Source organism: Alexandromys fortis, unplaced genomic scaffold, assembly GCF_014885135.2.
Source record: "Alexandromys fortis isolate MF-2015 unplaced genomic scaffold, M_Fortis_MF-2015_v1.1 scaffold_216, whole genome shotgun sequence".
In the NCBI taxonomy this organism is placed as follows: Eukaryota; Metazoa; Chordata; class Mammalia; order Rodentia; family Cricetidae; genus Alexandromys; species Alexandromys fortis.
In genome coordinates this window covers 2,324,311-2,340,503 of record NW_026068089.1, presented here as the reverse complement: position 1 = coordinate 2,340,503, position 16,193 = coordinate 2,324,311, and the positions used below count along the sequence as shown (strand labels likewise).

At 53.4% G+C, this 16,193-nt stretch overlaps 1 protein-coding gene across 1 annotated transcript; it reads right to left on the bottom strand.

The window, feature by feature from the left end:
* Positions 1 to 1,887: 1,887 nt before the first annotated feature.
* On the bottom strand, positions 1,888 to 15,453 carry Krt7 (keratin 7). Its single transcript, XM_050122501.1, has 9 exons — positions 15,020 to 15,453; positions 13,541 to 13,752; positions 11,703 to 11,763; positions 9,823 to 9,918; positions 9,337 to 9,501; positions 8,394 to 8,519; positions 6,174 to 6,394; positions 2,601 to 2,635; positions 1,888 to 2,226 (listed from the first exon to the last, which is right to left on the bottom strand). The coding sequence occupies exons 1-9, from the start codon at positions 15,326 to 15,328 to the stop codon at positions 2,069 to 2,071; spliced, it is 1,383 nt and encodes a 460-aa protein (XP_049978458.1). The 5' UTR covers positions 15,329 to 15,453; the 3' UTR covers positions 1,888 to 2,068.
* Between the last annotated feature and the right edge of the window lie 740 nt (positions 15,454 to 16,193).

The window sequence follows — 16,193 nt, the reverse complement described above, 5'->3', positions numbered from 1 at the left end:
CTGGCCCCTCTGCCATTGGGGGCAGCATCTCAGTGATGGCACCTGACTCCTGCACTCCTTGTCAGCCAAGATCCTCCAGCTTCAGCTGTGGGAGCAGTCGCTCAGTGCGCTTTGCTTAGTGCCAGGACCTGCAAATGGGATGTCTGTCTGCCCCAGAGTGGAGTGATGTGTGTATAAAAAAAAATGTGTGCTTGCTTCCAGAATAATCTAGATGTTCCTATGGGAGGAAAGAGTCAGGGCCGCTCTCCTCCACCTTCTCCTTTTAGGGAGCTGTTTCTTGGTTTTCCTCGGGCTTCACTTTAGAAGATATTCCCAACCCTCTGCTTAATTCCAACCTGTCTTCAAACACTTATAATTGATTTGTATCATCCACCAAGCCCTCTGGGACACTACCTGTCACCCAGGGTGGCTAAACAATAAAGCTTGGCCTTTGTGGGTCAAGGCACAGTCCTAACTACCCAGCCATTCCTCCAAAAACTAAAGCACCAGAGGGAACCCTGCCCTAGAAGCTCCCGTTTCTGGCCCCAGAGGCAGCAAGCACCTGCCTATCATTGGTTGTGTTTGGTCACCTCCCTGACTGACTGCCTTCCTTGGGACAATATGCTCTATCCATACTCCTTGGGTTGCCTCCCAGAAAACAGTCTGCTCTCTGGGGATTCCTGCTACCTACAGCCCCTGGCTAAGGAGCTTTGGTCTTGCTATTCCTGACGCCTTTACACATTTCAAAGACTCCATATTTGCTCCAGGCCTCCCCTGCCTGTGCAGAAGGGAACTGCCCTCGGGAGGGCTGATGGGATGGGGACTCTGAGGCCACTTTCTGGTTCTGTCTGTGGGTGCCTTGCCTTCTGGAGTGCCCCATCTGTGTTTCAATAAAGGCTGCTGCGATGCAAGGGTGTGTGGTGTTGTGTGCCAGTGTCGCCACTCCCTGCTTGTTTGCCTGCACCAGCCAACCAGTCCTAAGCCAGGGAGGAGGGTTGTCTCTGGATTCTTACCCACTCTGCACAGCATGGTGCTCAAGACACAGGGGATGAGTTGGTAGGCCCCAAACCCATATACAAGGAATCGCAAGGCACTGAGAGACGGACTCTACCCTGGATGAGGACTGCACCACTCAGAGCTCTAAGACACCAGTGGCCCACTTCCTCCATGTCCTGTTCCACACCATACCCCAGTTCAAAACTCCATATCCATGGGGTCAAATCACAGACTCCTCAGAAGTCAACACACCCTTGATGATGGTCTCCATCCTGTCCCCTGTGCCCACCCACTCCCTGCTATCCTTTGAGGCTCACTCGTAGACCTTTATTACAACCACCTTATGCTGCTCCCATCCTACCCTGTGGACCCCACACTTGGAGACCTCAAACCAGCCCCAGTGCCCCCTCATGCCTGGGACCAAAACTCTCAATGCAGAAACACCTGAAGCTCTACAGCAGAGACCCAGATATTCGAAGGCCCCCGACAGAGGTCCCCTCCTCCCTCCCTAGGTATCTAGACACAGCCATTCTTTCATCAGGGATCCAGACTCAGGCTCTCTCTCAACAGCCTAGGCTCTGAGACCCCTGCTCTGTCACCCCCAGGAGTTACCCCCGGGGAATTTCAGTTACAGAGGAACCCCTCAAAAGTATCAGAACACATAGTCCTAGGCCCCAGGAATTGACGAGGATGGCGTTCTTCAACATCTACCTGCCGCCACCTGTTCCCTGAGGCCTTCTTGGATGCCCTCAGGATAGGCACTGGAACCAATGCCAGCCTGGACAGGGGCCTAGGTGGCACCCTGGGTAGGGTTAAGCACCTTGGAGCCACACCCCTATCAGTCTGAACCCCAGTCCTGAGCATGCCATACCCTCTGCTCCCTGTGCACATCAGTCCTGGCCACAAGGGAAGGTCGCTCAGAGGAGAACTTTACTAAAACCAACAGCAGTTTCAGACCGTATTCTGTCTTGTGACAGGGATGTGGAGCAGGAGGGGGCCTGTGTGTGGGACAGGGACGTGAAGCAGGAGGGGTCCTGTAAGTGGACAAAGGGCTGTGGAGACTCTCCAAGCCCACAAGCTTGGTTATATGTGCTCAGTTGTGGGGGCTCCTGCGTGAGGTAGATGTGGTCCTGATGGAATGGGCCTTGAGGCCTCCGAGCCCCCCACTGCTTGAGAAGCTCAGAGCATTGCTCCCCATGGTTCCGTCGAAGACGAGCCTGCTGCCACTGCCCCCAGTGGAATTCACTACAGCTGGAAGAGGAGAGGGTCTGATTAGTGCACACACCCCCAGCCCACCTTCCTGCCATAGCCGCCCCCCTCCTTGCCCTGCCTCCCTTCTCGAACAAGACCCCCCAGCTTAAAAGAAACTTCTTACAACCGTGGGGCCCTCCCCAGGGTCTCAAAGCCATTCCTGGCCTGGCTTCCCTCTACTCTCGCCTTTGCATTCTTGCTCTGGGCCCCTGAGCTGGGTGGATATGAGTTCCATGGAACCTGCCAGAACTGTGTGTGGAAGGGGAAGCTCCTAACTCCACAAGCCGGGGCTCTTGAGCCAATCTACTACGCTCTAGCTATCTAAGTCTTCACAGCTGGCACTGCGGGGGGTGGGGGAGTAGCCAAGAACTTACAGATGTTCACAGGGCCGATTCCACTTCCAGACAACCTGGGAGAAGAGGACAGGTCTGTAAGTGTGGCTCTCACCTCAGGGCAGAGCTAGCACTGCCAGGCACCAGCCTCCAGAGGCCAAGCAGAATCTCCATCCCTCCCTTCTTGTTCCCAGCCCATCTTTAGCCTTGTTTCACAATCACTGAGGAGCAGGAGTGAAGAGGCCCACTTAGTCCCCGTTCCCAGTCAACTACACGGCCTGCATCAAAGTTCCATGGCGTTCGTATCCCACCTCTAGACCGGGCCTACCTCCAGAACCAAGGTGACAGGTTTGTTTGTGAACATTGCAGCATGCACTGTCCCTACTAGCCCCAAACACCCAGGGCTTGGAAAACGATTACCACGTTCATTAGTTGTGAGCAGGCCTGCCCTTCCTCACCAGAAGTTCTCAAAATGGGCTGCTGCTTACGGACTCCTGTGTCCAGCCCATAGCACAGGCCTGGAACTAGCAATTACTTAATAGATGCTGAAATAATTAATGAATTGTTGACTGACTTTGGCTCCAGCCAGGACTGAGAGGGTAGGGGAAGGCGGGGTGGCTTTCAGCCGCCCTGTGGGCCTGAAACAGGTCTTGCAGTGGAAATTCAAAATCTGAGACAGCTGGGTGTGTTTGTTTGGTGACTCATAGTCCCATTGTCACCAAGATCTTGGCCTTGGGGTTCAGTTGCTTGGCAGGGGGGCAGATACCTTACTTTGATGGGGAGGGGTAGGGGGATCCACTGGCCTCAGCAGCCTCACAGTGAAGGTGGGAAAGGGTCAGGTTTTCGGGATGCTTCCAGGATGCTAGACCAACGGCGGAGACTGCTAGAAGTTGGAGCTGCCAAGGGCTGGGTGCCATCAAGCAGCAATTCCAGGGCACTGTCTAAAGGGCACGCTGGGATCAGGCCTGATGTCCAAGTTACAGTGACGGATTTGCTCTTCCATTCCGAGTATATATTGACTTTGTGACTATATTTGTAGCATTGTATCTCAAAGAATACAAACTCAAAACAATTATGAAAGTTTCAGAGCCACAGTCCCTGAAATTCCCAGGAAAAGTTAAAGGGATTAAGGGATTTAAAACAGGAAGAATCAGGGCCCCGGTGTAGATAGGAAGGTTCAGAGAGGCCTCTCAGATGCAGTTGCCTGTGTGACAGCCTGTGGGAGAGCCTGGGACAGCCTGGGATAGCATGTGACAGCCTGGGACAGCCTGTGGGACAGCCTGGGACAGCATGTGACAGCCTGTGTGACAGTCTGTGTGACAGCCTGTGTGACAGCCTGTCTTCCAGAGGCCTCTGATATTCAGTTCTTCTTCTCACAAAGAAGTCAGGTGGTTAAATAAAAGTTCGTATAAACAGTGTAATAAAGAACACTAAATAGGGTGCACAGACCCTCTTTTACCTCTGGCCTACATTCTCAACCATGCCCCCCCCCAACTTCCTACCACCCAGGCTCTCTGCCTCAACACTCCCCCACTCCTTCCCTGCCCCCACACACCCCTACCTTCTGGTCTGCTCCATTCATCTTACTTACGCACACAGCTTAGAAGAGAGAAAGTTCTCCAGTGAACTTAGCATTTAAATATTGTAAGTTCCTGGAACCAGGATGACGGCTCTGCAGGTACGAGAGCTTTCCACCAAGCCTGACAACCTGTGTCCCATCACACAGTGAAAAGAGAGAACCTACTTGCCAAAACTGTGACCTCCACACACACTGTAGCATGTACACACACACACACACACACACACTGTAGCATGCGTGTATGCACATATACACACACTGTAGCACACTGTAGCATGTGGGTACACACATATACACACACTGTAGCACACTGTAGCATGTGGGTACACACATATACACACACTGTATAAATGTTTTTTTCTAAACTAGTTTGTTTTCTAATAAGTGCAAGCAAGCAAATATAATAAATAAATAAATAAATAAATAAATAAATAAATAAGCAGATAAATAAACAAAGCTAAAGATCCTGGTTTCTGAGCTTTCCCTTTGCAGGTGTTTATCTCCACAGTGAATGCACTTCCCCCCTGAGGGCAGAAACATGGCTTAAATATTGTCTGCCTCTTAAATAAATAAATAAATAAGCAGATAAATAAACAAAGCTAAAGATCCTGGTTTCTGAGCTTTCCCTTTGCAGGTGTTTATCTCCACAGTGAATGCACTTCCCCCCTGAGGGCAGAAACATGGCTTAAATATTGTCTGCCTCTATGCTGGATTCTAACGAGGCTACTCCCATGCTTTCCCAGCATGGTTGCTTCTCACCTCTCCAAACCTTAACCTTCTCCAGAACAAAATTGTGTATGGCCCCCGGAAGGAATCAGTCCCTGCAGCCTCTAAGAACAAAAGCAACTTCAGACTGAGGTGCTCTATCCTGCAGGAAGTCAGCCCAGCCCCTGCCAGCCTTCCCCATCACTGCAGTTGACTATGCACACAGCTCTGGGGACAGAGAAAATGCTCCTAGCACACTGAGTGCCACATGGTGAGCCTGGGTAGCCATGAAAAGCGGCCTAACTTGTTCTTGGGCAGCAATCAGCAGCCCTCAGCTGCACACTGCTCAGTCCCTCAGGTGACTGAACCACAGCTTGTCCTTCTGCAGACCCTGGAGACAACGCTCCTGACCTGCCTCCCTGAAAATTTGCTGAGGATCAGTAGGAGAGCCCTGCTAGGAGCTGCTGAGGCCTGCATTTGAATCCCCAGGACCCACATAAAAAGCCAGGTGTGGCCTCACATGTGCCTGAGACCCTAGTGTTATGGGAGAGCAGGTGGGAGACAGGATGATCATGAGCTATCTAGCCACCAGCCTAGCTCTAGGTTCCATAGGAGACCCTGTCTCAAAACAAGGCAACATGGAGCAGAACACTGGCATCCTCCTCTGACCTCCAAGCATCAGCTTGGATGTGGGAACCTGCGCACACATGTACTTATACACCAGACACATGCACCATACCAAGAAATAAATCGTTTTTTAAAAGCTCTGCTTGTTAGTATTAAGGCATCTGTATTGGCCTGACCTTGGGGTTCAGACAGGATTTGTCCTCAGCTGCAGTCACTAGAGCCCCTCCTGTGCACATTCACTATGCTCCCTTTTAAAAGAACCCTTTCCTCCTCCTCTCTCTCTCTCTCTCTCTCTCTCTCTCTCTCTCTCTCTCTCTCTCTCTCTCCTACTCTCTGCTTCTCTCTTCTCTTCTGCTGTTTCTGTCCCTAGAGGCCTGTCCCCACCTCCCCTTCCCTCTTTTTACATTCCCTTTATAGAAACCCCTCCACATGAACTCTGTTGCTTGGTATCTTTCTCTCACCCGCCACTTTTTAAATTCCAACACTGCTAATGGCCCTACTTAAGAAGGCTTACCACATGGCTTTTCCATCCAGAAGAAAGTTTTCCACGGGGCTAAGCAGCAATCAGGGGCTTTAGGCACCCTGTCCCTCTCACCCTATACCCTGCAGAGGGCGGGCACCTAGGAGATGCCTGTGGGTATATTAATAACAAAGCCAGACCTTACTGATCCCCCAGGACCTCCTGCTCTGCCTGCATCTCTCACCGGCTCTCCTCGCCCTCCAGCAGCTTCCTGTAGGTGGCGATCTCGATGTCTAGGGCCAGCTTGACATTCATGAGCTCCTGGTACTCGCGCAGCTGCCGCGCCATGTCCTGCTTGGCCTGCTGCAGAGCGGCCTCCAGTTCCTCCTGCTTGGCATGAGCATCTTTGAGTGCTAGCTCCCCGCGCTCCTCAGCCTCAGCAATGCTGGCCTCCAGCTTGGCATGCTGTGGGTGGTAGTGAGACCATGAGCAGAGGGAACAGCCTGGCTACTACCTTCCTATCAAACCATGATGCTCCTGTCCGTCTTGCTTGAGATGGCTTCACTGGCCCTGCCTGCTCCCCCAAACGCCAGAAAATCCTGAAGGTTAGACCCAAGGATATGAGGAGCCAATGTTTAGGATCTGATGCTGGCTCTGCCAGTATCAGTATCTATCCCACCGGAATGCGGTAAGGGTAAGGAAGATGAGGCATAGTTCCCACAGACTGGTGTCTGCTGAGGGCAGCTACCACTTACTATGGGCGTTAGGGCTTCCCCGCCTTTGGGCACTTCCCCCACTATCACAGTTTAGGTCGTGAATGGACATCAAGGGCCCATGTGTGAAGCTTTGGTCCCCAGCTGATGGTGTTTATCAGGAGGAGGTAGAACCATTAGGGGATGGGGCTAGTGGAAGGAACTGAGGGCAGTGGGGACATGTCCATGAAGGGGTGAGGAACCCTGGTCCTTCCTCTCTGTACTCTGGCTGAGGTAAGATGAGGAATTCTATACAACCATCCACCCACACACACACCATGATCTACATAGCCACCTACTCAAAGTGACGATGCTTAAACCAGGCACTGAAACCGTGAGCCGAAGCAAGTCTTTTCTCCTCTAAATTGGTTCCCTGCAGTGTTTTACACAAAGGGTAGATCGCTGGCTAACACAACCACTAACAAAAGCTGCCTCCCTCTCCCATCCCCCACACTCCAGCCCAGGGTGTCTCTACCCTTTACGAGGATCCCTCTCCATCCTAGGGGCTTCTTCCTTCAGCTGAAGTTGCCACCTCTCTACTCCATGGACACCAGTCAGTGGAGTCCTCTCACACTAATGTCCCCTAAGACGGGCAGGGCAGCCCCTGTCTCTAGAGACCACCCCAGTCCTTTGAGGCTCTCGGTGGTGATTGCTGTCTGAGAAAGCTGGTGGATGTGGTGAAGGCTACGGTCTGAGGAAGGACCATTCATTATCTTGAGCCTCCTGTTCTGACCAAGAAGTTGGTCTGCTTCCCTGGGTGACTCACAGTTCTACATCCAAGCCAGAAGGCAGCAGCTGCCCTGTGTATAACCCACCTACAGGGCTCAGAGAAGGCTCTTCCTGGGTAAACCACTCTACCTTCCAACCGCAGTTCAGTGAAATGTTTGCTGAGACCGCGGCACGCATCCTCTGCCCACCCACGCTGCAGACGCCTGCTCAGGCTGAGCAGTCATGACCACATTGGCACCTCAGTCCCTCAGGGGACCCTTCCCTCACTGACACCCCCATCTCAGCTTCCAATAAAGTACATGTTCTCTCAGACTCTCCTTTGAGACTTCTGTCCCTATGGCATGACAGGACCAGTGAGTCAGACAGATGGCTTCCACTCTCAAGGAATATGCAATTCCAGTGGGGTGAAGACAGCCAATAATTTAATAACCTCGAACACTGCAGACAGTAGAAGGTGCTTCAAAGCCCTTCAGGTAGCTGCTAGTGGGTGGCTGGGGGTTTGAAGATGCCAGTCCCCACAAGGGGACTCTTGTCCTAAGTCCCAGAAACGATAAAGCAAAATCCCTGGACAGAGCTGGGAGAATCACAGGCTGGTGGACTGAGACCCTTGGAGCATGAATGCTAGGTGAAGGAAGATTTAGGAAGCAGGCTAGCGTGGCCTGAGTAAAAGGAGAAAAGGGTGTGGTCCAGACTGAAGATGGGGTGGGGCATGTAAGGATTTCTGATGGATGCACTGTGAGCCCAGAGTTAGGTGCAAGCAGAGTGCTCAGTGACCTGAGCCTCCTTCCACCGGCTCCACACCCAGCCCTGACTCTTACTGTCAACCCAGCCCAGGCCCTGGCCAAAAGTTTTCCATCAGGTAGGCCTGAGATGTAAGTACACCCACCTGGGCCCAGGCCTCCCAGATTCACCCTGACCTTGACCTGTCTAGCTGCCTCTCACCCAAAAAGCAAGGATAAGGCAGCAGAAGGGCAGGTCCCCACCTGGTTCTTCACGGCGTCAATCTCAGCTTGCAGCCTCTGGATGGTGCGGTTCATCTCCGCAATCTCATTCCGGGTGTTGCGGAGGTCATCTCCGTGCCTCCCGGCCTGCGCCTGGAGGGTCTCAAACTGAAAGGTCGTGAACACAATGATGGCAAGGTGGGCCATCACTGCCAACCACCAGAGCCTTCTCTCCACCCACAGACAGCCTCTCCCAGCTATAGTCACCCCTCAGCCACCACTACCCACCCAAGCCCCCACCTTCACAATCAAACTACAGGGCAGTCTCTGTCCCCTCCTAGCCAGGATCTGAGAGCAGAGTCCAGGCCTATACTTCTCTATCTATGCACACTGCTGGGCTCCACACCCTTTGCACCCCTCAAACCTGGCTTCTGACTTCCTTCAGTGACACTGGTTTAGCCCATGTCTTTCCCATGTCTTTAGCAGATTGCCCTCAGCTTTTATGACTCTATAGTAACAATTAAGCCTCCTGTTCCTGGAACACTGCACTTCAAGAGCTAGTGCCCGCTCTTCACCTACCAGCTGTGTGAGCTGGAAAACTGACTTAACCTCTCTGGGCCTCATGTTTAGAATGGCAATCACAGCAGTGCCCACAAAACAGGGCTATTCTGTGGATTAGACACGTGGGGTGACAGAAGACTTAAGATGCTGCCTAGCCCCGTGCACGTGTGTCCCACCTCATCAGCACTGACACTGAGTCATTCTCAATGTATGTCTCATTGCTCTTCCTCTGACCCATCAGCCTGGGTTCAGGCCTAAGGCAGGGAACTAGCCTTGGCTCCTTCTTATCCTGAACTCGAGCACACCATGTTCTTAGTCACTGGTGCCTGCCAGGTCCCGAAGACTGGAAACACGATGAGGAGAAAGGGGGCTGCCACCCAGAGTCTAGCAGGAAGAGGAAAGATGTCCCCAAAGGGCCACACACCTTGGTCTGGTACCAGGCTTCAGCCTCAGTCCGGCTGTTTTTGGCCATCGCCTCATATTGGGCCTTGACATCGGCAATGATGCCATCCAAGTCCAGGGAGCGGCTGTTGTCCATGGACAGCACCACGGATGTGTCTGAGATCTGGGACTGCAGCTCTTCTAACTCCTGCAGGGACCAGACATGACCTGCCCCATTGCACACCACACTGGAACCCACCCAAGGAAAAGAGAAAGAAGAAGCTGGAGTGGGGAGAAGCCAGTGAGGCCCCAGAACAGGCTGATTAGTTCTGCCCACCCTGGCTTCTGGCATCTCAAACACAGAATCTGGTAGGATTAGAAGAAAGAAAGAGAAAATACGGTGCACACAGCAGCTCCTCCTGTGAGGTCCCCTCAGGGTACTAGCCTTGGCCCAACCCCTGCCAGATGATGGTCAGTGGGGCTCCTTTCTAAGGCTAGAAGATGGCACGCCACCCACCCTGGAACTCACCGTCTCATTAAAGGTCTTGAGAAAGCTGATCTCATCATTCAGACCATCCACCTTGCCCTCCAACTCCACCTTGTTCATGTAGGCGGCATCCACATCCTGGGGTGGACAGACAGGATAGAGAGAGAGACACCACGTCCTCAAGACAGGGTAGTGACACCGTGTCCTCAAGACAGGGAACAGCCAGTAGAGATGAGACCAAGTCCATCAATCCTGCCCGATATTTCAGGACAATACCTCTGCCTCCCCGGAAACTTGCTCGCTGGCCCTGCAGGTTGCTGGATCGGTCACATTTCCAGCCTTTTCACAACCAGCATTACCTCCCGAGCACCTTCGACCCAGAGACCCTGGACCCCAGGCCTAACATGTGACCAGGTCCCAAAGACTTCATGGTATGGACACAATCCCAGCTCAGACATCCTGGCTGTGTGAAGAGTCACACTGAACACCTCCTCTTCTCCATCCGTGTAAGAGCAGAGCGTCAGTCATTCAGATCCCTTCACCCTCCTAACGATGAGCAACTCCAGCCAGCCAGCTTCACTGGAAACACTGGGCGACTCCGAGGCCAGGGAGCGCAGGTCACAGCCCAGGTGGGAGACGGGCTTCTGTCAGTGCTTTTACATCACTGTGACCAAAATGTCAGCCCAAACAATGTAAGGGAGGAGAGATTTGTCTAGGCTCTGGGTTTCAGAAGCCTCAGTTAGTCAGAGCAGAGAAAGCCTGGAAGACACTGCAGCTCACATCATGACTGACGGCTGACCAGAAAGAAGCAGAGGGAGGGAATTCTGATGCTCTTTTGGCTCAAGCTCGCTCTGTCTGTCTGTCTACCTATCATCGATCTACCTACCTACCTACCTACCTATCTATCCATCCATTCATTCATCCATCTACATACCTACCTGTCTATGTCTCTCTCTATCCATCCCTTTTATTCTGTCCAGGGCCCTAGCTTCCCGCCTCAGTTATCCGTCTCTGGAGACACCCTCTCAGATACACCCAGAAGTGCACCTCATCAATGTTGCAAGTGATTAACAGTAATAATAATTAAAAATCAGGTTCTTACTGTGTGGCCTGGACTAGAGTGGGATGCACTATGTAGTCCACACTGGCCTCAGACTTGCAATCCTCTACCTCAGCCAAGCTAGAATTAAAGGTCTGTACTGCCATATCCAACTCCTAGCTGATCAAAGCCCAGTCGAGCTGACAGTGGAGAAAGCCATTGCACGCTTCCACCTACCCTCTCTGGGCTGACCTCGTGGGTCTTCAGGGGCCCACTCTGTGGCCAGGCAGTACACCTGCAGTGGGGTCTGCGTACAGAGCTGCTTGGTGAGAGGGTTTGGACTTAGGATTCTAAAGGCAGTTAGCACAAACCCTCTGAGACACTTCCAGGCTTACCAAAAACCACCTACACACCTTGGAACAGGGAGCTCATCCTGACTCGAGACAGATCATTGTTCATTCTGCAAACATCTGAGACCACCCAGGAGCCCTGAGGTCTGGGGTAAAAGTTCTGACCCCCAAAAGATACTTCCTTAGATGATCCTATGGCCTCCCTCTCAAACTTCTATCTTTTGTCTTAGTTCTAATCCCAAATGTCTGGAAACAACTCTATTTGCCCACCAGAGACGTGCATGTGCACAGGTGCACGCATGCATACATGTGCACACAGACGGTGGGGGGGCACATACAAGCATACATGAACATAGGGCATGTGGACACAGGTTGTCCTACCCTATGTGACTGAGACTTCCCCAAATTCATCATTCCGTTCTGTTTAGTCAAAGGCAGGCCTTGACCACAGACCTAGCCCTGGGGTATAAGGGCCCTAAGGACCCTGGTACCACCCTGGGTATGAGGCAGCCCCCAGCGCCTCTGCCCCTCACCTTCTTCAGCAACACAAACTCGTTCTCAGCAGCTGTGCGCCGGTTGATTTCCTCTTCATACCTGCAACCAGAGAGGGGCATGGGGACGGCCCAGCTTTGCCTCGGACCAGTCACACACAACACTCAGTGGCACACCTGAGTCAGCAGGTGGCACAGTTACAAAACCTAATTTCTCTTACTTCCATGCAGATAGTCCCAAGTCTTTGCATCCCAGCATGGAGGGAAGAGGCTCGGGAAATGTATGGGAATTAGAAGCCAAAGACTGTATCTACCGGTGGGGAAAGCAAGCAGAGCCAGGCTTGGGGGCTGTTTAATGGGGCCTAAAGTGCATGTTTAGTGGCATGCACTTCCTGTGGGATAACTCACGCCCCCTCCCAACAGCCCTACACTATAATTCTGTAATTGTCAGAGCTGAAAGCACGGAGGCAGGTCACCTGGCCGGGTCATTGCGCTGCAAAGGGACAAAGCCCTGGCCTAAGCGCTGGCAGCTGACTCCACTGCACCTGCCTTGACCACTAGCAAGGCCCATCCCTGAAGTGTGCAGAGGAAGTTCAAACGGGGAAAACAGACAGAGTACATATGAAGCGCCCACGCTGGGTGGTAGCCCACATCTCTCCCCCAAATCCCTCTTCCTCTCAAGGAGCTGGCACCTGTTTCGGGGAGGACCTCTGCCGGCAGGAGCCCAGACTCAGGACATTCGTGCATCCAGAGTGGCACGTCAGTCCCACAGAAGCTACAAATCTGCAAGGCTCCCTGAGTCCCTGCCTTGGTGCTGGGCTGCTGGGCTGCTGGGCTGCTGCCACCAAATGCACTGGCTGATGCTCTCAGAGCACCATGCCCTTCCCTGTGCCTGCTGCCAGCTTCCCATTCACCCTCTGCCTGGAGCTCAGCCTGCTCCACAGAAGCCAGATGCTCTGAGGCGATCTAGTGCGGCTGAATCCCAGGCAGCAGGGGTGGCTGGATACTCAGAGCCCCTTTGCCCTGCACCTGTCCGGTTCTACCCATGGTGAGATTAGTCTGTTGACACAAGCCCAAGGGAAGCAGCTGGTGGGAGACACTCCCCGGAGGTCCTGTTTGTTCTCCTCCGGTCGGAGCTGGTATGCCTGGCTTAGTCACCCAACCACAGAGCACATTGGTTGCCCCCAGTGCCCAGGGGCAGGGGGCAGGGTGGGGCCCAGCTCAAGCCTTAGACTTTGCTTTCTGATCAGGGAGGGAAAAATTGAGCCTCAAGGGCATTCAAAGGCTTGTCCACAAACTCCAGGCTTCCTGTCTCTGGCAGCCTCTTCCCTGGTTCTGTCCTGAGCCCTGCCCTGTCAATCAAAACCATCATTCCCATCTGTTTCTTTCCTTCTCACATCTGGGAGTTAGGGACCCAAATTCAAGACCAAGTTTCCTGTGACCTGCTATGCAATCTTGACTAAGTCCCATAGACTGTCTGGTTCCAATTCTTCATTTGCTCATAAGTAAATAAATAAGTACGCTGTTCTATTCTAGAATAATCTGTAAGGGTTTCAAGTTCTGATGCCCTCTATCATGGGATACCTTCTGCCTATGGCACCTGAGGCCTTGGGGCTTAGTCAGGCACCCAGAAGGAACCAGGACTGTCAGGGTAGACTGGGCTATTTCTCTCGACTAAGCAAGGGGAAACAATGAGCAGAATGCCCCAACAACACCCCGGGAGGCAAAGGAAGAGGTGGCAGGGACATCGCTCAGGCAGTTCTGGTGGTGGGCAGCAATGAACTCTGACCCCTGAACCAGGGATGCTTGCAGAGTGCCTATGAGTGGAAGGCACAGTGTCCCAGGCCTGGGGTCCTCCAAGTGGCACCCAGGGACATTACTTATTCTTGAAATCTTCCACCACGTCCTGCGTGCTTCGCAGTTCCGCCTCCAGACGGCCTCCATCCAGCTGCAGTGTCTCCAGCTGCTGCCGCAGTCCTGCAATCTGGGCCTCAAAGATTCGGGGAAGCTGGCTGCCCTTGGCTGACTTCTGTTCCTGCAGCAAGGCCCACTTGGTCTCCAGCATCTTGTTCTGCTGTTCCAGGAAGCGCACCTGGAGGGGTGTGGAAGAGGTGGCGCCTGAGGGGCTGAACACTGGAGCCACCCAGCAGAGCCCACACACCCACAGTTGGTTCCCAGTGCTCACTTCTCCTCTCCAGAACCCTACTTCAGTGTGAGATGTGGAGAAGGCGATCTTGGTTTGGTGGTGTATAAGGATTTCTAGCCAATTTGGCTTCTCTCTCTCTCTCCCCCCTTTAGTAGCCTCTTTCTTCTCTGAAACCACAGGTGAGCATATTAGGCAGTTGACTGGACTGCCCCTCCTTCCAGGCTGGAACTACTCTTTCCAGCATGCTAGGATCAAACCAAGGAAAAGAAGCATTGACTCCCATCCCAGGACCAAAAGGAGCCCTCAGCCTGAAGACAGGAGGAAGGCAAGAGGAGCTGCCTCAAAACCAACAGCCTCGAAAACCAGGACTTGGATTAGGAACAGTCCGGCCCAGCATCAAGGCAGGAGCCCAGATCTAGGGCAGCCAGAGGAGAGGGGACTTCTAAGGATTTCTAGGACAAAATAGTACAGGCAGGAGTGTTGGAAGGAAGACACTGAGGCAGGGGAGTGGGCCCTAGCCAGAGGGCCAGGCAGGACTGAAGGCCTCAGGTCTCCTGGGGCCCCTTCTCTGAGACCCAAGTTGCCTCTCTTGTCCCTAGAAGGCCTTGGATGGTAGGAATGGACAGCCAGGGAGCATTATCTTCAAAAGGATTCCTGCTGATGGTCCCTCAGCCCGGTCCCTATCCCCCACTGGGCCATCTCCAAAGGCAGAGGTGACCTCATCTCCTACAGCAAAGGAAGGTAGAGGAACAGGCAGGTGGGTGGGGCAGGAACCTCCCTCTCCCTGGCGTTTATTCTCAGATACATCTTTCTCTCATTGGAAAAGGACAGTCCACCTCATTCCTGACTCCCCACAACCTCCTCTCAGGGAAAGGGACCCAGGCAGAAAAGAACTAACTGCTGGCCTTGGCCTCCAGAGCTCCCAGCCTCGCCCCTGCACCACACTGGCTCCAAAGCCCCAGAGATCTCAGACCCTAAAACAAAGGAAGATAAACAGATCTTAGAATCCTTGAGGAAAGGGAAGTACACAGGGCAGCTGCTGGAGGAGAGAAGGGGCTTGGACACTGAAGGAGGGTGTAAGGAGAGTTCTACAAAGATCCCATCCAAGACACTGAAGGAAAGAAACCGGGTAGGCCTCCTTGGGCAGGACTGATGCAGGCGTGGCCAGTAAGAACCGCTAGGGCCTGACTGGGGTGTGTCACATCCGTCTCACCTTGTCGATGAAGGAGGCAAATTTGTTGTTGAGGGTCTTGATCTGTTCACGTTCCTCCTGGCGCACCTGCTGGATTGTGGGGTCAATGTCCAGCCTCAGCGGCGCCAGCAAGTTCTGATTGATAGTGATCTCTCGGATGCCAGAGCCCACCGGGCTTCCATAAGCAGAGCGCACGGCCATGCGCGGCCTAGAGGTGCCCAGGCCATAGAGGCTGCTGCTACCAAAGCCACCGGCACGGCCGGAGCTCAGGCGCATCTGGGCACCTCGGCCGGGGAAGGCGGTGGAGCGAGAGCTAAAGTGGATGGACATAGCGGCTAGACGTGGCTGGCTGGACCCGGCGGGCGAGGAGCAGCAAGAACTGGCTGACCTCAGGCAGACTGCGACCTTTTATTCCTCCGTGAGGGCCCTGAGCACACACAGGTGGGGACAGGGCGGGGCTGGCCGCTGGCCACCTTTCTCTGCCGCCAGGGGCTCTGGGGCCGCCTTCTGCCCTCGCGCCGCCCCCAGCCGCCGCCCAGGCTCTCTGTCCACGCCAGAAATGTATACAGAATGTCAAACGCCATCTGGGACACCCTCGATGTGTCAGGATGCCTCAGACACCCGCAGTCCAGAAATCTCTGGGCCTCTAAGAGACCACCTTACAGTTGGTAGAGGAAGGAGGCTTCCTGGAGCAGGCCTGGGATGGGAATACCCAGATTCCTGAGGCCAGCAGGGAAGCTAAGTTCTACAAAAGGAAGTGAAGGACAAACTTAAGCTCCAGCTGAGAAAATTGAAACCCCTCACCCACTGGCTAGGGAAGCCCAAGGCATTATAGGACACTTCCTCCCAGCCCAGCTGCTCCTGGAGAGATCTGACGCTCAGTTTGTGTAATCTGACCCGGTGATGAGCCTCGCTGCTGTTTTCCTAACTGCAGTACACCCAGCCCACTCCACCCAAGTTCTGAGGTCCCCATTCACACCACTTTATGGGTTTCTGGGATGCCCGTATGTACACTTCTGTGTGTTCACACTCCTAGACACACGCATGTGTGCATACAGGAGTGGAGTCTGTGCATGCTGGTCTGGATACACAACTGAACACATGTGTATGTCCATCTGTGTGTCCTGTCTCCTATGCAGTCACATCCAAACACTCTCCCCATCCTGCCCCATTTTCCTATTTAAAGGCCCACCAG